Genomic DNA, 25,195 nt, shown 5'->3' on the forward strand with positions numbered 1-25,195 from the left:
TAATGTCAGAGCTGCTGTTAGACAAAATAAAATTCATTTTTATTTTTAAATTTAAAAAAAAGAAAGAAATGCACTAGTGCCAGAGCTGCTGATAGAGAAAATTAAATAATTTTGTATATTTAAAATCTTTATCAAAAGAAAAATAATGTGCACTAGTGTCAGAGCTGCTGTTAGAGAAAATAAAATTCATTTTTAGTTTTCAATTTAAGAAGAAAAAAAAGGGGGAAAAAAGAAGAAAAAACCATCCACTACTGTCAGAGCTGCTATTAGAGAAAATCAAATAACTTTGTAAATTTAAAATCTTTAATAAAAGAAAAAACATGTGCACTAGTGTCAGAGCTGCTGTTAGAGAAAATAAAATTAAAGTTTATTTTTAAATAAAAAAATTCTAAAAAAAAAAAAAAAACCCTGCTGTTAGAAAAAAAATAAATTCATTTTTATTTTTAAATTAAAAAAGAGAAAAACTGCATTGCTGTCAGAACTGCTGATAGAAGAAAATTAAATTTAATTTAAAAAAGAAAATAAATCAGAAAAGAAAAAAAAAATTAAAATCACGCTGTAACAATTTGTTTGTAACAATCACAAAAAAAGAAAAAAAAATCCTAGAGGTATTGTCTAGACCCTTAGGTTTAACTTCACTGATTAAATTATCCCTCGAATCATCACGTGAACAACACGTGAACTCCCTCATTCACTCTGACACACGTTAAACCAGACGTCTGTCTCGGTCACTGCAGCAGCGTCCGAAATGAGGACAAAACTCCTTTGTGTCATGCGAGATGCCTGTCTATGTATCACGCCTGTCATAAGAGATAGCAAACTGAGATACACACACACACACACACACACACTACACACTCTACACACACTATACACACACACGGAGCAGGAGATCCGGTCAGGAAAGTCGCTCTATAGCTGTATCAGTTTCTAGTAGGTGATGCCTCTAATTAAATATTTGTTTCCTCTGAGATAAATCTCCATACATTAACACGGGACATGTGAGGTTCCTGCAGGAAGTTATTTATTTATTTTTATTTAGATTACATATATAAATTATTTAAAAAAAAAAAAAAAAAAAAAAAAGGGAAGATTCAGTCAAATCAGACTAAAAAAAACTAAAAATAAATAAATAAATAATAATAAAAATAATAATATAATATAATATAATATAATATAATATAATATATGTTTTTTTTCTTGGTTATTTTTAAAAAAAATAAATCATCTATTTAAAATGTAAAATACGGAGCAAAAATCATCAGATAACAATTAAAACATTATTTATTCATTTATTTATTTTAAAACATTTATTTATACAATAATCTACAATATAAATATAATATACAATAATCTTTTTACCCTCAGCCACAGAGAGAAAGCTGATATTTTTCTGTGTATTAACGAGTGGCACCATATGTAAACATTTCTTTCTAAATTCACTGTTTTTAGACGGGTTTTCTTTTTCTTTTTCTTTCTGGAGCTTTTTCGATTTTTTTTTTTAGATTGTAGAAATTGTGCTTTTATCTAACAAGGAAATAAAACAGGAAACTGACACTGGAGACTCCTTCCATATCCACAATCAACAATTACACATTATTATGATGTGTGAAAAAACATTGTGTGTGTGTGTGTGTGTGTGTGTGTTCAGATCAGTTCTGTAACAGGGAGCATCTGCCCTACAAGTCGCGGTTACTATAGTAACAATAACGTTAGAAGAATGAATAAAAACCTGTAATGTTTGCAGCTGAACTAAAAATCATCTGCTGCTTCAGATCCTATAAAATGACTCGGCCAATCGGATTCGAGAACCAGACACTGCCGTGACTCTTATCTGTAATCCTGATTAGCGTGTTCAGCAGTTACAATGGGATCCGATCACAGCATGTGTAAGCTTACGGGCCGTTCCTTTTAATTTAAAGGGAAAATAATGACTCAGTGTGTTTTAATGTTTCTATGAAGGTATGATGAGAGTTATACTCCTGGAACAGGGAGAACCGTGTGTGTGTGTGTGTGTGTGTGTGTGTGTGTGTGTGTGTGTGTGTGTGTGTGCGTTACTTGTAATATGGGAGCCGCTGTGTCATGAATGGACAGGATGTGTGTGATGTTGTTTCTCGCCAGCTGCTCCCTGTCTCTGGCATCTGAATGAAATAAAACAAAATAACAGATAATGAAGATGACACCTCCGGGTGACTGCAGACATATTGTGGGAGATTTGTTTGAAATTTGTTCTTATTACCTTTAAAGTTGCCCAAATACAGGTCAGGCAGCACCTGAAATAAATACAGAAATGATTAATAAAGCACTCGGGTCCTGAGTGTGTACACAAAATTACACAGAGGTCCGAGATAGAACCAGGAAACATCCAAGGAAACCTTTCTGTTCTCCGAAGGTGAAGCACTTTTTAGAGAAGAAGCTCCTTGTTTATCACCTGAAAATGTTCCGAGTACAATAATTTCACAAAGTTCGAACCATTCAAAGAAGGGTTCTTCAGTGTGACCTTTTAGGCGTAAATGTGAAGGCTGACCGTAGAACACGACACCAGGGTCCAAGAAAGCTAAAATTTATTTATTATTCACAATCCAAAGACCCTATGACAATCTTGGAAAAGAAGGCTTAATCTAGCACCTGAGTCGGTTCTTCAGCAAGGGGGTCCGACGTACACAAAGATTCCACATAAGAACCTAGAACTTATGGCGTCTCTCTCTCTCACTCACTCACTCACTCACTCACTCCCTCTCTATCTCTCTCACACACACACACTCTCTCTCGCCCCCTCTCTCACTCTCTCCTCACCCTTCACCTCTCTCTCTCCCTGTCTCCCCCCCTCTCCCTGTCTCGTTCTCTCTCTCTCTCCTCTCAATCTCTCTCTCTCTCTCTCTCCCTCTCACTCTCTCTCCCTCTCACTCTCTCTCCCTCTCTCTCTCACTCTCTCTCCCTCTCACTCTCTCTCCCTCTCACTCTCTCTCCCTCTCACTCTCTCTCCCTCTCACTCTCTCTCCCTCTCACTCTCTCTCCCTCTCACTCTATCTCCCTCTCACTCTCTCTCCCTCTCACTCTATCTCTCTCTCTATCTCTCTCCCCTCTCCATCCCCTCTCTCTTTCCCCATCCCCTCTCTTTCTCTCTCTCTCTCTCTGTCACTCAAAAATAATTCAATTCAAATATCTGAAGTTGAAATTCAGAGAAACACCAGAGTTGGGTCTCCAGAGCAGTGTGACCTCATTTTCTTTTTATTAGAGTTTGCTTCATTTCTGTAAAAGTAACTTCATTTTCTTTTTATAAATCTACAAAATGATCAGCGCCCAATTTATAATTGTGTCATTTTTTCATCACTTTCCTTTCCTACGCGGTTTATGTAGGAGCTTTATCCTCCTACACATTACGCGCGCGCGCGCACACACACGCACACACACACGCGCACACACACACACACGCACACACACTGAATATTTTGCATGACTAACACTTTTCTGTAAATTAAATGTCACAGTCATACTAGAACTAAATGAGGCAAGTTGACATTTTGCTTAGAAATAAACATTCTTTCATAGAAAAGAGAGAGAGAGAGAGAGAGAGAGAGAGAGAGAGAGAGAGAGAATTTCCTGGACTTTACACTGCTAAAATAACTGCATGCTTGTTCTTACCTTATTTACTCCGTTCCCCATGTCAGTATAATGCGACTACAGGTTTATCAGCACACACGCGCGCGCGCGCACGCACACACAAACACACAAACACACACACACACACACAAATGAGATATCCGACTGGGGATTAAACTACATTTGACTTGAGTTGAACTGCTCTGCTGCTGGTGCTGCTGGTGAAGTGTGTAGGAAACGCCGCGCGCGCACAGACTGCTGGGAAGTGCAGTTCTCCTGTACAGCGCTGTGCGGCGTCCTGGAGCCTGGAACCTGGAGCCACACTGACCTCACATCAGCTCGGAGCACGGTGGGGTTGTGTGTTTATTACTGGCTCAGAGGAAAGAGAGACCTGATCCTAGATCAGTGTCCACTCGAGTCCTTCATGTGGCCCTGAATGATCTCTCTGGGTGAGGGTCACAGCAGAAATAACTTCTGTCTCTGTGTACAGGTGTTATAAATAAATAAATAAATAATGCATATGGATATTTTTAAACTAGCGACAATGTACAATGTTCTGTTTATTATTATTATTGTTATTTTAATTATTATTATTATTATTATTATTATTATTATTATTGTTGTTGTTGCTGTTATTATTATATATAAATTATATTATAAATAAATTATAAATAAATAAATAAATAAATAAATAAATAAATAAATAAATAAATAATGCATATGGATATTTTTAAACTAGCGACAATGTACAATGTACGGTTTAGTATTATTATTATTATTATTATTATTATTATTATTGTTGTTGTTGTTGTTGTTGGTGGTGGTGGTGGTGGTGGTGGTGGTGATGGAGGTTGTAGTGGTGGTTGATGTGTTGTCAGTGTCCACTCGAGTCCTGCATCTGACACTGAATGATCTCTCTGGGGAGTGAGGGTCACAGCAGAAATAACTTCTGTCTCTGTGTACAGATATTATAGATAGATAGACAGACAGAGAGACAGACAGATAGATATTATATCTTATATAGATATTATTATTATCGTTATTATTTATCAGAGATTATATAGATATTATTATTATTATTATTATTATTATTATTATTATTATTATTGGCGATGGAGGTTTCAGTGGTGGTTGTTATGTGTTATATGAACAACAACAACAACAATAATAACAGTAATAATATTACTTGTCAGTTAATTAATATTAATTGTCGGTTATACGATAACATGTTCATGCTACATTTATTCATTTATTTATTTATTTAAGTTTATTACGCATTCTAAATTATTTGTATTTATCACTTAATTAATTATTATTTAATAATATATATTAATTGATAATATAATATATATAATAATATATTATTCATTAACTTGTTTTCTTTTTAATATGCTTAACAAGTTGAATTGTTTAGATATTTTTACTTTTTTCTTAAATTTTTTTTAAATTTTTATTAATTGTTTTTATACAATTAGGAAAGATGTTTTTTGCGATATTTTTAATGTCTCTGTGTTTACTTAAATTTGCTTACTTGTTTATTCCGATTTCCAGAATAACCCTTGCATGAGGGAACAGAAGCGTTAGTGTTGTAGGAAATAACGAGTGAATATCAGAGATAGTGAGCAGTTAGTGAGCAGTGGTCGGTTTGACATACACCCACAGAGCCATGCCTGGGAAACCCGGCCTGAACAATAAGACTGATCTGAGATCAGATTTCAGACTGCTCTGAGTAAGGAGTCAGAGCTGCAGTGTGGAGACAGAGCTGACTCCAGATCAGAGTGAAACTCTTTCCCTGTAGCAGCAGCAGCTCTTAAAGGGACAGTACACACATTATGGTGCAGTGGAGGAACGTCTCAGTGTTTAGGCTTAAATTAAGAAATAGATCAATAGATCATAACCAAGATATATCAATACAAGGGCCTCAGGACTGGGACTGACGTCAGCATCACACGTGTACAGGCATCTCACACACACACACACACACACTCACAAGTTTGTCCTTGTTACTGTCCTTGTGAGAACTTTTCCTAGACACAGCAGATCAATGAAACCTAACTCAGTAACCACAAGGGACACTTTTTATTTTTTTTATTATTACTAGTAGTAGTAGAAGTTACAGTAGCAAGTGGTAGTAGTAGTAGTTGTTGTTGCTGCTGCTGCTGCTGCTGATGTAGTAGTTGCCATAGTTGTTCTAGTAGTAAAGTAGTAGTAGTAGTAGTTGTTGCTGTTATTATTGTTGATGATGATGATGATGATGATGTAGAAGTTGCCATAGTTGTTCTAGTAGTAAAGTAGTAGTAGTAGTAGTTGTTGCTGTTATTATTGTTGATGATGATGATGATGATGATGATGATGTAGAAGTTGCCATAGTTGTTCAAGTAGTATAGTAGCAGTAGTTGTTGTTGCTGTTGTTGATGATTTTGTAGTAGTAGTGATAGTTGTAGAAGTGGTGGTTGTTGTTGCTGTTGTTGTTGTTGTTGTTGATGATGATGATGATGATGATGATGATGTAGTAGCTGCCATAGTTGTTCTAGTAGTATAGTAGTAGTAGTAGTTGTTGTTGCTGTCGTTGTTGTGGTTGATGATGATGATGATGATATTGACGATGATGATGATTTTGATGTTTTAGTAGTAGTAGTAGTAGAAGTGGTGGTAGTTGTTGTTGATGTTGTTGTTGATGATAATGATGTAGTAGTAGTTGCTATAGTTGTTCTAGTAGTATAGTAATAGTAGTAGTAGTTGTTGATAATGATGATGAATTTGACGATCAGTAGAAGTGGTAGTTGTTGTTGTTCTTGATGATGTAGTAGTAGTTGCTGTAGTTGTTTCTCTAGTTGTTATTGTTGTTGTTGACGATGTTGATGTTGTTGTAGGAATTGCACCAGTACCACTGGCAGTATTAATTTTTAATCAAATCAGTTTCTGTAATAATAATAAGTAAGTAAATAAATAAACATAAATAATAACAAAACACATCTCGTCTCCTACATATAATGTATTAGTAACAGCTGGATTTTGGTTCGCTGAAGAGGTGAGGTGAAGTAAAAAAAAACTCAGTGATTGATTATTTCAGTCTGGATGGACGGAGGAGTGTACACTTTAACTTTCACTTAGGATGCCGCTAAAGGTTTCTACAATCCGGAAACTAAGTCTACAGGAACCGAAATTAGGATACAATGCACGTCGGTGAGTATATATCTCATGAACACTAGCAGATTCTTTTACACTGTGATTATTTATTCATCTGCTCTCGGTTCAGAATGTGTGTGTGTGTGTGAGTGTGTGTGTGTGTGTGTGTGAGAGAGAGAGTGGAAGAGAGTGGAAAAGAAGAAAAGTTACTCGTTTAGTCCTGGGAAGTGGTTTATGTTCCAGTTTCGGATAAACAGCTGTGTGTAGTCTACACCAGTGAAAGACACCTACTGGAACCGTGTGCACCACTCATTTCATGTAGACTGGTTTTAATGGGATTTTAATACATTTGTGGAATCTTTGTGATCTTGTGATAAACATATTGGTCCGTCTGTTCGCTCAAAAAGGAAACAAAACAAAACAAAAACAAAAACAAACCCCAGGCTTAATTTGTGTCACTAAAACCTTGTTCGGGTTTTTTTTTATACTCGGTGTTTATGTAAAGTTAAGTTTTAAAGCTGTAACCTTTCACACAGATCCTAGGCTTTTTTTCTTTCTTTTTTGCCGTCTTTTACTGAGAGGAGACTTTCTACTTCCGTCTTGGACTCTACACGACATGACACACACACTCACACACACACACACACACACACACACACACACAGTAGTGCGTCACAATCCGAAAAGGTTTAGAATTTCAGTGTATATATATATATATATATATATATATATATATTAGAACGTATGTTATACAATAGTATATGTTTCACGTGTGAATTTTACACGTGTTTTGATACGTGTGGTAGGTTTCGCACGTGTCTATATTCACCTGAGCTTGTTTCTGTTCACTTTATTTGTTTTTCCTCATGTGATTCTTTTCATCTGATTCGTTTCCCACATGTGATTCTTTTCATCTGATTCGTTTTCCACATGTGATTCTTTTCATCTGATTCGTTTCCCACATATGATTCTTTTCATCTGGTTCGTTTTCCACATGTGATTCTTTTCATCTGATTCGTTTTCCTCATGTGATTTTTTTCATCTGATTCGTTTTCCACATGTGATTCTTTTCATCTGATTCGTTTTCCACATGTGATTCTTTTCATTTGATTCGTTTTCCTCATGCGATTCTTTTCATCTGATTCGTTTTCCACATGTGATTCTTTTCATCTGATTCGTTTTCCACATGTGATTCTTTTCATTTGATTCGTTTTCCTCATGCGATTCTTTTCATCTGATTCGTTTCCCACATGTGATTCTTTTCATCTGATTCGTTTTCCACATGTGATTCTTTTCATCTGATTCGTTTCCCACATGTGATTCTTTTCATCTGATTCGTTTCCCACATGTGATTCTTTTCATCTGATTCGTTTTCCTCATGTGATTCTTTTCATCTGGTTCGTTTTCCACATGTGATTCTTTTCATTTGATTTGTTTTCCTCATGCGATTCGTTTTCATCTGATTCGTTTCCCACATGTGATTCTTTTCATCTGATTTGTTTTCCACATGTGATTCTTTTCACATGATTCATTTCATTTCACATTTTTGGACATCATTCATTTATTCTTTTTTGTCGTACTTTGCATGTGATTTACGTGTTTAAAAATATCATTCTTTTCACATGATTCAATTATTTTCTTTTTTTGTCATCATTCATATATTCTTTTTTTTTATTTCCGCATGTCATTCTTTACACGTGATTCACATGTTTAAACGTGTCTCTTTTTTTTTTACATGTGATTCATTTATTTTCACATGTGATTCTTTTCACATGATTCATTTATTTTCACTTTTTTGACATCATTCATTTATTCTTTTTCTCTTTTTTTTTACTTTTACCTGTTGTTTACACGTGATTTACGTATTTGAATATGTCATTCTTTTCACGTGATTTATTTATTTTCACATGTGATTACTAAAGACACTCATTCATTTTTTTTTTATTTTTCAGAATAAAATTATATTCATATGTTTTTTCTCACATTATTTATTTATATATTTATTTTTTTATTCATGATTCTTTTCACGTGATTCATTTATTTTCATATTTGACTCTTTTTGACATCATTCATTTTTCACAATGTGTTTCATGTGTTTTTTTCTCATGATTCATTTTTCACATGATTTGTTTATATAAAAACATTTTTTTTATTATCGCGTGATTCTTTTTTTTCACAATTCACTTATTTCCACATGATCTTTCTTCCACACAACTGATTTTTTTGAACATGTTTATTTTTCCCCACATGTAGGCGTGATTTCTGACATAATATTCACAGGAAATTTACTTGAATTCGATTTCTGGGTCACATGATTATCATCCTGTGCCACTTATTGGTCATAGACCCTAGAATATTTGACTCTTATCTGTAGATAAAATGTATAACAGTGGGTAAAAAGACACGGTTGAATGGAGCTACATTTTATCCAGGATGTTGTTTAGGTCAGAAGTCATGCTGAAGTGATTTTTTTAAATTATTATTATTATTATTATTTTATTTTATTATTATTATTATTATTATTATTATTATTATTATTATTATTATTATTATTATTATTATTATCCCCTTATTTTATCCCCTATAAAGTGCACATATAGCTCGCAGGGAGCATTTGGGATCTGACCCATGTCTCATTAAGCAGTGAAAGCATGGCATCTTTCTTGGACATGAAGTCCTCAGACCTCATCAAGAAGGAGCGTCTGGATTACGGAGGCTTCGGCGAGGTCTTTCTGTGCTACCACAAAACTCTGGGACATGTGGTGCAGAAGACCGTCTACACAGGACCGCCTCGTGACGAGTGAGTATCCGTGTGTCTTGTTGTTGTATTAGATTAGACGGACAGATTAGACCACACACAAGACTGACCATTCCAGACCAATAAGAAAGAATAGGTGAGTTTAATGAAATCTCAGAAGGGCCGATGGTTTAGTGTAGTGTGTTTATCACAGAGGTCACTGAAGCCATGAGACAGAGATTCTTTCAGTCAGCAACCTTTCAAATGTTTTACTTCCTTTTTTTTCATTAAATCTCCGAGGCTGCTTTGTTAGCTCCTGTGGTTTTTCCCCTGTTCCTCAAACAACCACTCAATTACATTGTGTGTGGAAACGAAAACATGAATTGGGGAACCAAAAGTACCAACAAAAAAAGTTTAGTGTCATGATGTGACGTGTTTGTGTGTGCTGTTTTTCTTAATGAATAAAATGATACTTATTCATTTGTTTGAACAGAATGAATTTCTTTTTTAAAATTTCCATCATTCAAAAAATCCAGTTCAAAAATATTCTGTAATATTGTTAAATTTAATAACAAAAATTGTTAGCAGGTTTGTGTTGCTTTATATTTGATTCATATATATATATATATATTACATATTTAATAAAATTGAGTTTTGTTTGTATAATGCTTTCAACAACAAAAAAATGAAAGCCGCTTTATAGAAACATTAACGTTCAGGATATAAATTAGAAATTTGAAATTTATCTCTAAGAAGCAAACCAGAGGCAATGATGATGAGGAGGTAAAAGTTCCTGAGACAATATGAGGAAGAAAGCTGGAGAGGAAGCAGACTCCAAATATAATAAATAATGAATGAATGAATGAATAAATGAACGAATAAATAAATAAATAAATAAATAAAGCAGACAATAATTTTGTAGCAAAATCAAAATATAATATATAATGTTATTAAAAAAAACAATAATTTTATAGTAAATACAAAATATAACATGTAATGTTATTTAAAAAATGGAAATTATAAAGAAGACAATAATTTAATAGCAAAATCAAGCATGTTATTTAAAAAAATATATTTATTTATTTATTTATTTTTATTTTAACTTTTATACTGAATTCTGACTTCACACAGGTCAATGCACACACTTAATAATAATAATAATAATAATAATAATAATAATAATAATAATAATAATAATAATGATGATGATGGTGTGGTGGAATGTGTTTTGTGGTGCCTACAGGCAGAAGGCATCTCTGCTGGAGGAAGGCAGTCTGATGAGCAGGTTGAACCACCAGCGTGTGGTGAAGCTGCTGGGGGTCATACTGGAGGATGGAGACTACTCTCTGGTCATGGAGCTCATTCCTAAAGGCAACCTGCTGGCCATGCTGCAGAAAGTGAGAACACCAGACTCATTAATCTCTAAACACCTAATGTTTCCAGGGCTAGATTTCCACTCTGCTTTACATACCAGAGTTGGCAGTGGTAATAAACAGAGCTAGCAGTAGTAAAAACCGGAGCTGCAGTGAGAAATGAAAGTGTAGATAAGGTATCGAAATCTCAGTGAGTGAAAAGTGAGAGGATTCAGACAAAAAACGTACTTAAGGGAAAGTAAAACAATGCTAGATTTATTTAGTCATGTTTCCATATGAGGATTTGTTGCTTTGATGCGAATCATCTGTATAAGTTTGAATTGAACTTATTAACCAGTGTTAGCTAATAGACTAGATTGATGTATAACCTTAGCATTAGGAAAAGAAAACACGCTAACTTCGTTAAATATTTCCTAATTAATCTTGGTGAATTAGCAAAACCTACTTGCTTTATTGAATTCACATCATCTAGGTTGATAAAAGAGATGGTGGCCCAGTGGCAGGATCCCATGCTGTCATTGGCGTGGACCGGGTCCGATTCCCGGGCAGGGCGCTAAACCCAGCCGCTGAAGGGTTAACTCTCAGTGCCGGTCCTAAGCCCGGATAAAAGTGGGAGGGTTTGTGACAGGAAGGGCATCCTGCGTAAAACCTGTGCCAAATCATGCGGATCCTGCCATTGTGCGGGACAAGCGCTAGGGTAAAAAAAATTATATTAATGAGTAATATTTATATTCAGTCAAACTACATGCCACATTTGTATAATGTTAATATTTTAGTTAATTTATGTGTTAATTTAAATATTTTAGTGGCGAGCCAGCCAGGAGCTTGACAGGCCAGCAAAAGACCCAACAACCTGAACTGGGACCGTACGCACGTTATAACTGCAACTTAACAATTTCCATGAGGAAATCAATAAAAATATTCTGATTCTGAAACACAGCGATAGCTATAGTGCTAACTATGTTGCTTAGCACGAGATCAAGAATTCACATGATTTTCAGAAGTGAGGAGTTGATTGGATGCTAATCTCAAACCATTGGAGGCTAAACTGAGCCATCCACGTAGATACAGATCAAGAGCTTGAGTTCCCATCGAACATCAGACGAAAATCTGCTTGTGATTTCTGAGACTTTTCTCATGCACGACATGGACGCTGGTGCCAGATGTGCTCTAGAGTTTATACAGAATGGTACAAAACAGAGCCAACAACAGTTGTGTGGTTGAGTGACACACCTTGTTGATGAGATACTTGTGGTCGGAGCAGACAGGAAGTCTATAGTAACTCTTTACAACTGTGGTGTGCAGTAAAGCACCTCAACATGCACAAGACATCAACGCTTGAGGTGGATGAGCTACAACACCAGATTGTCCAGTTTGTGTGAGTCTGAGCTGATGTTCACTAGACTCAGGTTCCTGTAAGCTGACAGCAGAGGAACCTGATGTGGTCTTTTCCTTTTCCACCTCAAGCTTTTACTGAGATGCTTTTCTGCTCACCACAGCTGTACAGAGTGATTATTTGAGTTTCTGTAGACTTCCTGTCTGCTCAGATCAGCTAGTTCTCCTCTGGTTGCTTTCATAAACAATGTGTTTCAGCCTGCAGATCCTCTGCTCACAGCACAGGATGTTTATGGTTTCTCACAGCTTTCTGCAGATTCTCTAGCTTCTCTTAAAATCAACAGAGCTCAGCAGTTTCTGAAAGACTCACAACCCAACCTCCAGTCTCCGAGATCAGGCTTTTCTTCATTCTGATCTCTGATATGATAACTTTTAATGGTATGAAACTCTCAATCTGCATCTGCGCTGCACCGCTGCCACGTGATTGGCTGATTAAACCACTGATATATGTTTTTTAAATTCTTGAATGAACCCAGGTGAATGTTCCGGTATCCATTAAAGGAAGGATCATCTTGGAGATCATAGAGGGGATGGTGTATCTAACAGACAACCAGGTGATCCACAAGGATCTGAAACCTGAAAACATCCTGGTCGATGAAAATTTCCATATAAAGGTAGAGTGACGTTTAGGATTGTTGAGTTGAATGCTGAAATGGTGATGCATTTATGAAATAAAGCTGAAATTTAAATAAGTAAATAAATAAGTTTTTTCAGCTAAAAATTAAAGCTGAAAAAAAAATTATTTATTTATTCATAATATTGAGATTGTTAAGTTTGATGCTGAAATTGGGATCCATTTATGAAATAAAGCTGAAATTGAAATAAAAAAAAATTAAAAATTAAAAAATTAATAAATAAAGATTTTCAGCTTAAGGCTGAAAGAAAATATTTTTTTATTTATTTATTCATTTATTTATACATAATCTGACAGAGATTGTTGAGTTTGATGCTGAAATTGTGATGCATTTATGAAATAAACCGGAAATTTTTTGCAGCTAAAAATTTAAGCTAAAAATGATTTGTTAATTAAAATGTTTTATTTAAAGTGTTTTCTTTATACATTTTTATTTAGAGTGTGTTTCAAGAGACAAAGTAAAACTTAAAACTAAAAAAACAAAAATCTAACCGCACGAGTTTCTATATTATTCCAAATGAACAGCTTTATGTTGATGGTGTAATTTAATTACTGCAGGCTTTCACTGAGATGTTCCACTGACTCAAGGCTTGTGTGTAAACAGAAACATGTTAGAAAGCCAGAAATGACTAACCTGGCATGTGTTTGGCATCAGATCGCAGACCTCGGTCTGGCTACGTGTCAGACGTGGAGTCGGCTGACGAGGGAAGAGTCGCGCAGGCAGAGTCGGGGAGGCAGGAAGTCGTGTGTGATGGCGGCCGGGACGTTGTGCTACATGGCTCCCGAGCACCTGGAAAGCATCAACACTCGCTCCACTGAAAAATCCGACGTTTACAGCTTCGCCATAGTAGTGTGGGTCGTTCTGACCAGACAGGAGCCTTACGAGAGTGAGTGATGTCACATAAACATACACTTCCCAAGTTCTACAGAGCAGATAATAAAACATGAGGTACATGAGGTATAAATCAGATTTTTGTTCCCCCTTCTCAATATCGCCCATGCCTAGTGTCTAAACCTGGCACATGATGGACTTTTCTGGCCACAAGCTTTAAAATCTCGAAGGCTGTGATCTGATTGGTTGTTTGCACCATCATGTGCACGCTATGTGTGTAACAATAACACAGCGACCTCGTGGAAATGTGTAATGTAATTCTAACCCAATGCATTATTTTTACTCACACACAAGGCTGCGTCTCTATCGGCTCTCTAGCTCCCTAGCTCATGAATACACGATTTGAGGCACTGCTAAAGACTCTGACTCACTCCACACCAGGATACTGATGACTCAGTTTCCTGTCACATGACCCGAATTTCCTTATCGGCCACTGCATAAACCGGAACATGTCAAATATTTCAGTTTCATATACGCCGTATAAATGTGCTCACTATTTTTCCAGCTAAGACGCTTCAGCTTCCATTGTATGACGTAAGGGAACATAATGAGCATGCATGCTGCTCCCTGGTTTTTGTGGTGCATTGTGGGATTTTTTTTACAGAGCGAAAGATCCAGTGCACAGGAAGGATTTAGCGACTGAGCTTAAAATACGTGGAACTTAAAATGGACGCCTCCTTCATCAGCATCCTGAGTACTTTAGTTACTAGGGAGCGGATTGGGACGCAGCCCAGCTCAGATACTTTAGGTGGTTTAATACAGCAAATTTTTTTTGAATGCAGTTATTTTTAAGATTCTATTTTCCTGTAGTTCTGAACCTTGTTTACAAAATTAACCCTCTGTTTTTGAATTTTTTAATAATTCTCATACAAAACCAAGCACATTTAAAAGCTGTTTCTTTTTCAATTGAATAGAATCTATGAAATCTACTCAGGTTTCTTAAAAACTAGCGGGCTAGCATTAAACCGACACCGTGTCTGGGTTCAGATTCGGAAGATAATCTTGGATTTTTCGGGTTCAGACATGTCAAATTAACATAATTTGTGAAATGTATAATGGTTAGTGTGTGGAAAAGACTGTCGATGGTTTGTTGGGCTTCAGCTCCATCACGGAGGCTGTAGAAAGGTCCTGTACATGTTTCTGGCTCTAAATAAGTGACAGCTTTGTGTAGTGTGCTACATTTTTGCTTTGTGTTCGGTGCTACATTTCCAGTGAGCTTGCATTGTCCTGTTCTTGGTTTTCCAGATGCTATTAGTCAAGACCAGGTCTGCCAGTGTGTGCGTAAAGGAGATCGTCCAGACGAGAGCCTTATTCCAAGCGGTTCACCCAAAGAGATCATCAGTCTTATGAAGAAATGCTGGGATCATGACCCTCAGAAACGACCTCGCTTTAAAGGTGTGGGCTTTGGGTAATGTCTGTCAGAACGGCACAGTGTTACTGTAGAGGAACTTATTCAGTACATCAGAGATTAGAGAGGGATCAGAGTATGGGTTATGGGAAGAGTGGCTAATAAAGCCAGGTTACACAAAGTGCATCAGTGTTTCATCTTTATTCAGTGAAGAGAACAGAATTAAACACAATGTGTACAGACTGAAGAAGTGGATCTGCATCACTATGTGACTTTTTTGAAAACTTTTTTGGTTGAAATTTTAGGATCAGATGAAACGATTGTAAATTGTTGAGTCTTTGAATGATAGATTGCATTTTACTTAAATAAATGTGTCTTTCCTTCCTTCCTTCCTTCCTTCCTTCCTTCCTTCCTTCCTTTCTTTCTTACAGAGAGCTACGAGTCATTCTTGCCTTTCTATAAGCAGAAAATGGAAGCAGACACTGATCAAGATTTGCAGGGCCTTAAGGTAAAAGTTGCAAAAGTTTACATCCCCTTTATTTTTTAGATAGATAGATAGATAGATAGATAGATAGATAGATAGATAGATAGATAGATAGATAGATAGATAGATAGATAGATAGATAGATAGATAGATAGATAGATAGATAGATAGATAGAAAAGTAAGTAAACAAGCAAACAAATAAGTAATCAAATAAATGCATAAATAAAAACACAAAAGAGTAAGCATGTACAGGTACAAATAAGTTAATAATAATAATAATAATAGTAACAATATTAACAATAATAATAACAATAATATAAAATTGAGGAATAAATAAATAACTAAATGGATAGATAATTTAAAAAAGTAAGCAAATAAAAAAGAAATAATAATAATAATGAAGACCTTGATAAACAAATTGAGGAATGAATGAATGAATAAATAAATAAATAAATAAATAAATAAATAACTACATGGATAGATAAAAAAAAAAATAAATAAACAAATAAGTATGGAGGAAAGTAAGTAAGCACACAAATAAATAAGTAAATAAATAAAAAGTAAGAAAACAAATACATAAAAAGTAAATAGAAAGAAAAAATAATTAATTAATTAATGAATTAATTAATTAATGACTAGATTATTGAATAGAATGAATAAAAACAAATAAACAAAAAATATATATGTAGGTATTTAAGTAAGCAGGTAAATAAATAAGTAAATAATTACATAAATAAGCACATAGATAATAAATAATTAGATCAGAATGAAAGAGGAAGAGCTGAAAGTGTTTAGTTTAGTTTATGATGGTGTTTAGTGTATGATCACTGTCCAGTCCAATCAGTCAGTGAGAACGTGGTTTAAAAATAATCTACAGATGGGTCAGTGTGGTCAGTTTGATTCAAATGAACATTATTTCATGATTTCTCATGGTCTTGCAGGATTTGTATGAAGGGCCATACTGGAGAAGTATGGAGAAGTTAAAAACACTGACCACAGAGCCGGGAGTCACTGCTGCAGGTACTCTGACTCCACGTGAACACCAGCATGAAGGATCTTACTGTTTAACTCTAGTTCATGTTTGAAGGCACGGATCCATTTAACCCACTGGTTTAGTAATAAATAAGAATTAACAGATGATGATGGTGATGATGCTGTTATAGAGACATGATCAACGTTTTTTTATTTATTAAACACTATTGTTTACTTTTTAGATATTTATTGTTGGTTAGCATCTATGAAGCAGGTTAGTTCTTGCTCTCGATTGTGTAATAGCAGCAATAAACACGTTCTCGCCAGGATCTCGGTTTATTCTCTCTTTATTCTCATTTCTTTACACTGAGTGAAAAATGTCCCATAAGATGATTTACTGTGCTGGTAAAAGGGTTAAATCAATACGTTGTAGTTGCATCTCTGCTATGTTTTTCTACATTCATGTATTTGTATTTATGTTATCATTTCCCCGTGTCAGGACTGGAGGCTCCGTCCTGTCTGCAGCGCTCCGGTGACTCTCCCACCCCTCTGCGGAGTTCAGACCTGGGGCCTGTAGAGACGAGCATGGAGGAGCTGAGTTTAATGACCTCGGGCGGCTTTCAAGAGGACGCCGTCCCCGGCCAGCCATCCGAACCGCCGAACCTGGAGCAGAAACTGAACCAAGAGTTAAGATACCACAAAGACGGGAGCTACATCCCCGAGCAGCAGCCCTACTTCCCCACCTACTCTAACTATAACCCGGTCTCGCAGACTGCCACCAGCTTCATGTGGGGTGCAGATAATCCTCAGCAGGTATCCTCAGTGCAGTCCTGGTCCAAACCTATTCCTAATCCTCATGAGGCTCAGGTCAGGCCGGATTACACCAACCAGCTGTCGGTGCCTTCGCAGTGTGGACTGCAGTCCAAACCCATTGAACGCACGCAGTCATGGTCTTCGGACTTCTCTGCAGTGGGGATAAACCCTCAGACTGAAACAGGTACACACACACACACACACACCCACTGGATAACTGTGTGTATAAGAAATCAAACGTTTTACCATACACTTGAGACACTTTCTGTTTACTGAACGAATTCAGACAGATATGGACCAATGTTGCAGAAATTTTTTTAAACAACTACTCGAATAGGGCTTTGGCTGAACGTGTTTTGTGATGATGTCATACAACATGTCGCCGCCCAAATCTGCAGAAAAACTGATATCTGATATTTGAAAAAAAAATCAAATATCATCGAATATCTTGGAGTTTGCTCAGATTTGCAGGAAATTTCTGCGATCACAAAATCGCAAAATCCTGGAGAGATCCCTGTGTAACTTTGTGTACCCAGGTTTCCAATGAACATGTTACAGTAACTGAAGAATTAAAAAGAGACTTAAGTGAGAAAACACACAGCTTATCTTCTAATTTGGTTCTAATTTTAGAACCAACTTTATTCTAAATTTCAGGAAATTTTTCATCTTTCCTTTGGGAAATTTTCAGAATATGACTAAAATGTCAAAATTCACTCATTAAAAAAAAACTTTCTCATTTTTTTTTTTTACTAAAAGTCAAATAAATGAATAAAATTCAGAATATTTTAGATAAGTGTTATCATTTGAAATTTTGAAAAAAAAATTTAATATTATTAAATGAAATCTATATTAAACAATCAATAGTTGCAAATTTTTCTGTCTCCTTAAAATCTGATCTTATATACAGTAGTCCATGTATAGATGTTTGTTTGTTCCAGCTCCATCTACATAGAAAACAAGCTCCGCCCACTTTCCCTTATTTACATATTACGACGCTCCGTGATTTAACCTTGGTTTAATATCCTATTTAATTTACATGAAACCCAGCGGATTCATCACAGATGCGATGTAATATCTTTTGGTCTGATGTTTCAAACATGCCGTGTTTGTTTTTAGGCGGCTCGCTGTACATCAGTCAGGCCAGCGGGATTCAGATCGGGAACAACAACACCATGCACTTCCGCAGTGTGGACACTTCGTCTCTCAGCTCCCAGTCCAGCACCTCGTCCTCCGTCAGTGTAAAGTATAAAGAGCTGCTGGAGAAGTATGGTGAGTTTCTTTCACGCACAAACATCCGGCATTTTTTCTACATTATTTTATTTTATTTTATTTTATTTTATTTTATTTTATTTCATTTCATTTGAATAGCACTTTTGATGAAGAAGCAGCTCTACAGAAAAACTAATACAGCACTATACACACATGATTTGTCTTTCAGCTTTTTGACTGTTGCAGGACAAATCCAGTTCAGACAAATATATGCTAATGTTCCTGTTAATCAGTCAATTAATCAGGATTTCAGAATTATTCTCATGATTCCCGCCCAGAAACGCTTGATTTTGTTGCATCTTTTTTTTTTTTTATCAATATCCTAAAGTTTTTTTTTTGTTCGTTTTATTTCTACTCAAATCGGAGAAATCTCCAGCTCTTCTTTTAATAAACTCCTAGCAGTGAGACAGACTCACACATGTACTGCCTTTCTAATGAGAGCTGGACTCACGTTTTACACCACGTGAACGGAACAGGGATTTGGCTGAATGCGTGACGTGACGTGACGACGTCACACGGCGAAGAATTCCAATAATTTAAGGAAGAAAAGAAAACTCATAATGAAATCACGTCTGATGGAACGATCCGCAAAATATATAAAATTGCTTTTTTGATTGCTTTTATTTTGTGGAAAACTGTTTGAATTGGAGAAATCACAAGCACAGGATTCTTCTCCTAACACCGATAAGTTGTGACTGGAAAAGGGAGAAGGGAAAATCTGCATCATTGTGAAAAGTTCCTCCTAATATCGCTTGGTTTTTCTCTTAATTTTGGAGAATTTTTTAGCAGATCCTGAAGTAAACAACCTGGTGAAACCTTGTATATCAGGTTTATAACTGAACATATTATAGTAAATAATGTGTTAAAAAATTATTTACAGCCTGTATTCTGATTTGGAACAATTTAGGAATTATTTACTTTTATAAAAAAAATTAAAAGAGTAAACACTGATATCATTTAGGTTAAGATCCACAAGGTGGAGTGCCAGAAATCATCCCTCATGGATTCAACGTTTGTGTTGTTGTTGTTCTCGTGCAGTAGATCACGCCGTAACCGAAGAACATCTGGAGCTGGTCCGCAAGAACGTAGGCTTGAAGTGGAAAGCCTGCTCCAGGAAGCTGGGCCTCACCGAGGTGGAGATCGACGCCATCGAGCACGACTACGCGCGTGACGGTTTGGCTGAGAAGGTCCACCAGATGCTGGAGCGCTGGAAGATGAAGGAAGGTCTTCAAGGCTGTACGGTGGGGAAACTCTGCCGCGCCCTGGAGCACTCCATTAAAGCAGATGTGCTTCTCGAGATACTGCTCAAGTCTCAAGATTACACCATTCCACATGTCAGCATTCTGAACCAGTAACATCCAGTTTATAGGTGAAGGTCCAGGTGGAGGAAATTTTTATTGTTTTTGTTATCATTATCTTTTAGTTCTGTTTTAATTTTCACACTTTTAAAAAAAAAAATTCTGTTCAATTTGTTTGTTTGGGTTTTTTTGTTTGTTTATTTAAACAACTGTTTTTTTAAATTCCTTTATCCAGATCACATACAGATTTTTTTATATATATAAAAATAATAATAAAAAAATATTTTACTGGATAAAAAAAAAATAAAGAAGTCATTGTATCATATTCATCTTATTAATTTTCAAAATCCAAAGGAAAAAAAAAGATCAATATTATTACTTTAAAATGATAATTAATACCGGGCAGCACAGTGGCTTAGTGGTCAGCGCTGTTACCTCACAGCAAGAAGGTCCTGGGTTCGAACAGACAGCGGCCTTTCTGTGTGTTTTGTATGGTCTGCGTGGGTTTATATTTCAGATTCACACAAAAAATAGTTTCATTTTTTTTAAAGACAAATTTTATGCTTTTGAGAACTGATTTCATTTAAGAACTGATTGTTTTCCAGAGAATCCTTTCAGAAACTCTATTGTCCTTAGTTATCCAGCCAAGACTTCAAGAACCCTCAGTTCACTGAAAAAAACTCAGTTTTCATTTTTGTAAGATGAGGAAAGCTGGATTTGAAGCACCTGACAGCTTCTAGAGAATTCTATTGAGCATCAAAATCATTTTCGGTGAAAATCCAGTGAGTTTCAATGACAAGCTTTACTCACATACACTCCTAATGGCTTTTCACACATGAACTATTTCCCCTGTGTGATTATATCAACTCTGGCTAAACACAATCCCGGGTTAATCACAAACCCGGGTTAAACACAACCCCGGGTTAATCACAACCCCGGGTTAATCACAACCCCGGGTTAATCACAACCCCGGGTTAAACACAATCCCGGGTTAAACACAATCCCAGGTTAAACACAATTCCGGGTTAATCACAATCCCGGGTTAAACACAATCCCGGGTTAATCACAATCCCGGGTTAAACACAATCCCGGGTTAAACACAATCCTGGATTAAACACAATCCTGGATTAAACACAATCCTGAGTTAAACACAATCCCGGGTTAAACACAATCCTGAGTTAAACACAATCTTGGGTTTAATGCAATCCCGGGTTAAACACAATCCCGGGTTAATCACAATCCCGGGTTAAACACAATCCCGGGTTAAACACAATCCCGGGTTAAACACAATCCCGGGTTAAACACAATCCTGAGTTAAACACAATCCCGGGTTAAACACAATCCTGAGTTAAACACAATCCTGAGTTAAACACAATCCCGGGTTAAACACAATCCTGAGTTAAACACAATCCTTGGTTGTGTAGTTTGAGGACTCTTCATAATCTGACACTGTACATTCCTAAACCCCGCCTCTTCTCATTTGCATATTTGCTCCTTTACTCTGATTGGATAAATGCGTCGTCTCACACTTTCACATCAGTGAGAGAAAAAAGAAAAGTTCCGGTCTGTCGTTCTTTGCTGATATTGTTATGTTTCACAGCTTCATCATATATTTTGTTTGTGTTTTTTTAAGTTGGTCATGTGACCAGCCATTCTTCTGCCGATCTCCGACTTCTGCTAACGTATCTAACATCTGCTGATATCTGATTTCCGTCACATTCAGTGTTTTCACGCCTTTTGTTTTTTTTTTAATCGTTGCTACGTCCTGTTTCTTTTCCACCTGATATGAGGTTTTCACACACTGTTCAGTTTCTGATTGGCTGTTTGTTGCTAAGCAACTAGCGGTAACATTCTAACACCATGGCGTTTCACATTCAGCACCATGATGTGGAGCTAACACTGTAAACACTGCCGTTCTGACCCTGGGGTATAAACCGGAGATGATCAGGCACAGTGTGAAGAGCCTTTGAATAACAACAGGGTTCCTTTCTTCGGAAATAGTAACATTTATCCGAATCCTTTATTTCCCCTCTACACGAGTTCCACGCCGATCCTTTAACGATCTTCTCTGAGGGACAACCTGGAATTGATCCTTTTGTATAATGCTCTGATAATCATGTTTCCAAAAGCAAAAATATATTTTTCAGTTTCAGTAGTTTATCGTGTTTCTAAACGCGAACATGAAATATTAGCAACACGCACGTTAACGACACTTTATTTCCGTTTCCCGTCTCCTCGACTCTCTAATATTTACATTACATTTTGAAGATTTTTCAGCCAAAGTGTTTGTTTGTTTTCTTTTCATTTTTTTTTGTTTTATTTGTTTTTAAAATTCTCAGGTAATTCTTTCCAGTGTCTCACTGCTTTTAAGCTGTTCTAGCTTCCTATAGCTTAGCGTCTCGGCTTTGTGTGTTTGAGAGCGTTGTAGTTGAACCATGGTTCCCAAGGTGGGAATCCCAGGGGTGGGTGAAGCATAGCGATTATTCCTTTCGTTTATTTTGACTTGATGTGTTTTTTGGGATCATTTTCTCCAATGGGTTCAGAAATGAAGCTCAATAGTTCTAATAAACAGCCAAAAATATTTCGGTACACATTTCCACATGATGCTCAGGAAACAGGCAGAAGTGGGAGTACTCCAGAGCATCACATCTCATTATATCAGCTATCCTGAAATCTACAGACAGGTGTATATGGAGCTGATTCTTCTTTTTATGCTAGAACGAACTGCACTCTTTTCTTCTTTTCCATTAAATGTTGAAGCAGGTGGTTATGGGGATTAGTGTTCATTCAGCATTAGTGAGATCAGACTCTGATGTTGGGAGGGTTGAGGAGATTCCAGTTCATCCTAAAGTCCTCCCAGTCCGACGTTAACCTCCACACCATGTCTTCATGCAGCTGTGTGTTTTGTGCACATCTGCATTGTCATACTGGAGCAGGGTTTGAGCCTCTCAGTTCCAGGGAAGGGAAATTCTAACGTTACCACAACCAGACACATGTATATAGCGTAAATCTGCATTAAACTGTTTGCTGTTGCTAAAGCACATCTGCTATATATATATATATATATGTGTGTGTGTGTGTCGTATATAGATATTTACTATCATTGGAATTCTCGGGAAAGAAACCATGACAGGGAGAACCTTGAAGAGCTATCGCTTGTTTCTGAATAAGATGAACATGAAGTAAAACCCCAGATCTTTAAGAAGTCAAGTCTGAACTCGTGAAAGGAGAACTCGCATATATACGTGATGTCGAGCAATACCTCACTCAGGCTCGGTTTAAAAACATCTGGATTGGACCATAATGCTTTGGATTTCCTGGATAAACGATCCTGATAGATAGAGTCAAGAACTAGTGTTAGCTAAGATCCTTAAGAAAGCTAGCATATGTAAAATGAGGCTGTTTTTTTTGTTGTACTTTTGGTGTTTAAAGATCAGTTAAAGTGAGGATCTATTTTAGAGATACTATGTTATAACATCGATTTTTTACAATAAAAGTACCAGCATCTTATTATCTATATCAGTATTTTTCACTGGACCTTTAAAAAAAAAATCAGCTGTTTGCCTTTCTGTCGTTCTCTTCCTGAAGTATTTTTATTTTTATAACAGCTGGACAGAAATATCTGAATCCAGTTTAGCAAAATGTCAGTTGTATCTATGCTGCACGTCGTCATCTGCAAATATTGTGAAAAGCCGGTGCTCTAAAAGGTCTGTGTAGTTTTAATGTACACCGATCGGGCATAACATTATGACCACCTGCCTAATATTGTGTCGGTCCCCCGCTTTTGCTGCCAAAACAACCCTGACCTGTTGTGGCATGGACTGCACTAGATCACTGAAGGTGTGCTGTGGCACCTCCATGGGTCCCACCTCGCAACTTACAGGACTTAAAGGACACTTTTGATAGATACTGACCACTACAGACCGGGAACACCCCCACAAGAGCTGCAGTTTTGGAGATGCTCTGATCCAGTCGTCTAGCCATCACAATTTGGCCCTTGTCAAACTCGCTCAAATCCTTACACTTGCCCATTTTTCCTGCTTCTAACATCAACTTTGAGGACAAAATGTTGACTTGCTGCCTAATATATCCCACCCACTAACAGGTGCCATGATGAGGAGATCATCAGTCTTATTCACTTCACCTCTCAGTGCTCATAATGTTATGCCTGATCGGTGGATGTTGTTGGGATGTGTATGAGTGTATAAGGAAAGCAGTGTGAACGCAGTTTGAATGCAATCAGATTGATGGACTCTCATTTCAAATTCTTCATGTTGTTTGAAACCACATTATATTTACAGTGCAGTGTATTTGTCTTACACTTTGGCTTTGAGAATTGTTTGTATTTTGAGGGCATTAAAATATGCAAAAACAAATTGTGTCTCTTCTTATTTAACAGAAGGAAATGGACTTTAGGAGCATTTTCATATTATCAACATAAACAAATGAATTATTTTAATCTGATATAACAAAAGTCACAACACTAATTACATTGCTTTCTTATATACACCACCGATCAGCCATAACATTATGACCAGTGAGAGGTGCCGTGAATAAGACTGATGATCTCCTCATCATGGCACCTGTTAGTGGGTGGGATATATTAGGCAGCAAGTCGACATTTTGTCCTCAAAGTTGATGTTAGAAGCAGGAAAAATGGACAAGTGTAAGGATTTGAGTTTGATGAAGGACCGAATTGTGATGGCTAGACCACTGGATCAGAGCATCTCCAAAACTGCAGCTCTTGTGGGGTGTTCCCGGTCTGCAGTGGTCCAAGGAAGGAACAGTGGTGAACCGGAGACAGGGTCATGGGTGGTCAAGGCTCATTGATGCACTTGGGGAGAGAAGACTGGCCCGTGTGATCCGATCCAACAGACGAGCTACTGTTGATCAAACTGCTGAAGACGTTAATGCTGGTTCTGATAGAAAGGGGTCAGAATACACAGTGCAGGACGGGTCAGGGCTGTTCTGGCAGCAAAAGGGGGACCAACACCAATATTATGCAGGTGGTCATAATGTTATGCCTGATTGGTGTATATAAACCTAAAACAGGATGATAAAGTGCAGTGAGTATGAACTTTTACCCACTGATCTATAAATATCATTCCTGTATGACTACAGGCGTATTTCCTGTTCAAACACAGAGTAGAGTCTTGACGAGTTTAGCCTCACCTCAGATTGCACAATCCCTCACAAACCAGATTGAGCACGTCTAAATAGCTTGCTATGTCACCAAAATATAACATA

At 36.7% G+C, this 25,195-nt stretch overlaps 2 protein-coding genes and 1 long non-coding RNA gene across 4 annotated transcripts in view; 1 reads left to right on the forward strand and 2 right to left on the reverse strand.

Annotated features, from left to right (window-relative positions):
- The window catches only part of dusp22b (dual specificity phosphatase 22b), a 31,082-nt gene extending 27,222 nt beyond the window's left edge, over positions 1-3,860 (reverse strand). Inside the window, exons 1-3 of the mRNA XM_058393938.1 lie at positions 3,646-3,860; positions 2,240-2,273; positions 2,059-2,141 (exon numbers count right to left, since the gene is read on the reverse strand). Coding sequence (XP_058249921.1) covers positions 2,059-2,141; positions 2,240-2,273; positions 3,646-3,666 — 138 coding nt within the window. The 5' untranslated portion in view covers positions 3,667-3,860. The remainder of the gene's footprint in view (positions 1-2,058; positions 2,142-2,239; positions 2,274-3,645) is intronic.
- A 2,782-nt stretch (positions 3,861-6,642) lies between these two features.
- ripk1l (receptor (TNFRSF)-interacting serine-threonine kinase 1, like) lies at positions 6,643-24,327 on the forward strand. 2 transcript variants are annotated; one of them, XM_058394817.1, is made up of 11 exons: positions 6,643-6,789; positions 9,322-9,532; positions 10,713-10,866; positions 12,714-12,851; positions 13,527-13,758; positions 15,009-15,158; positions 15,543-15,619; positions 16,538-16,616; positions 17,068-17,565; positions 18,498-18,650; positions 19,689-20,213. In XM_058394817.1, the coding sequence occupies exons 2-11, from the start codon at positions 9,384-9,386 to the stop codon at positions 20,003-20,005; spliced, it is 1,947 nt and encodes a 648-aa protein (XP_058250800.1). In that variant the 5' UTR covers positions 6,643-6,789; positions 9,322-9,383; the 3' UTR covers positions 20,006-20,213. The 2 variants fall into 2 exon arrangements, with proteins under 2 accessions (XP_058250800.1, XP_058250799.1); XM_058394816.1 differs by having other exon boundaries at positions 6,670-6,789; positions 9,377-9,532; positions 19,689-24,327.
- LOC131356058 (uncharacterized) lies at positions 11,294-14,124 on the reverse strand. Its single transcript, XR_009204984.1, has 3 exons — positions 14,051-14,124; positions 13,506-13,794; positions 11,294-11,534 (listed from the first exon to the last, which is right to left on the reverse strand). It is a non-coding gene; the product is annotated as an uncharacterized LOC131356058 (long non-coding RNA).
- Positions 24,328-25,195: the final 868 nt, after the last annotated feature.

Source organism: Hemibagrus wyckioides, linkage group LG07, assembly GCF_019097595.1.
Source record: "Hemibagrus wyckioides isolate EC202008001 linkage group LG07, SWU_Hwy_1.0, whole genome shotgun sequence".
NCBI classification, from domain to species: domain Eukaryota; kingdom Metazoa; phylum Chordata; class Actinopteri; order Siluriformes; family Bagridae; genus Hemibagrus; species Hemibagrus wyckioides.

Bases quoted from the DNA above. Each gene is read 5' to 3' on its own strand.
- ripk1l (XM_058394816.1), top strand. From the start codon at position 6,719: ATGCCGCTAAAGGTTTCTACAATCCGGAAACTAAGTCTACAGGAACCG. The intron at 9,533-10,712 runs GTGAGTATCCGT...TGGTGCCTACAG, and splicing joins ACAGGACCGCCTCGTGACGA to GCAGAAGGCATCTCTGCTGG. The intron at 15,159-15,542 runs GTGTGGGCTTTG...TCTTTCTTACAG, and splicing joins GAAACGACCTCGCTTTAAAG to AGAGCTACGAGTCATTCTTG.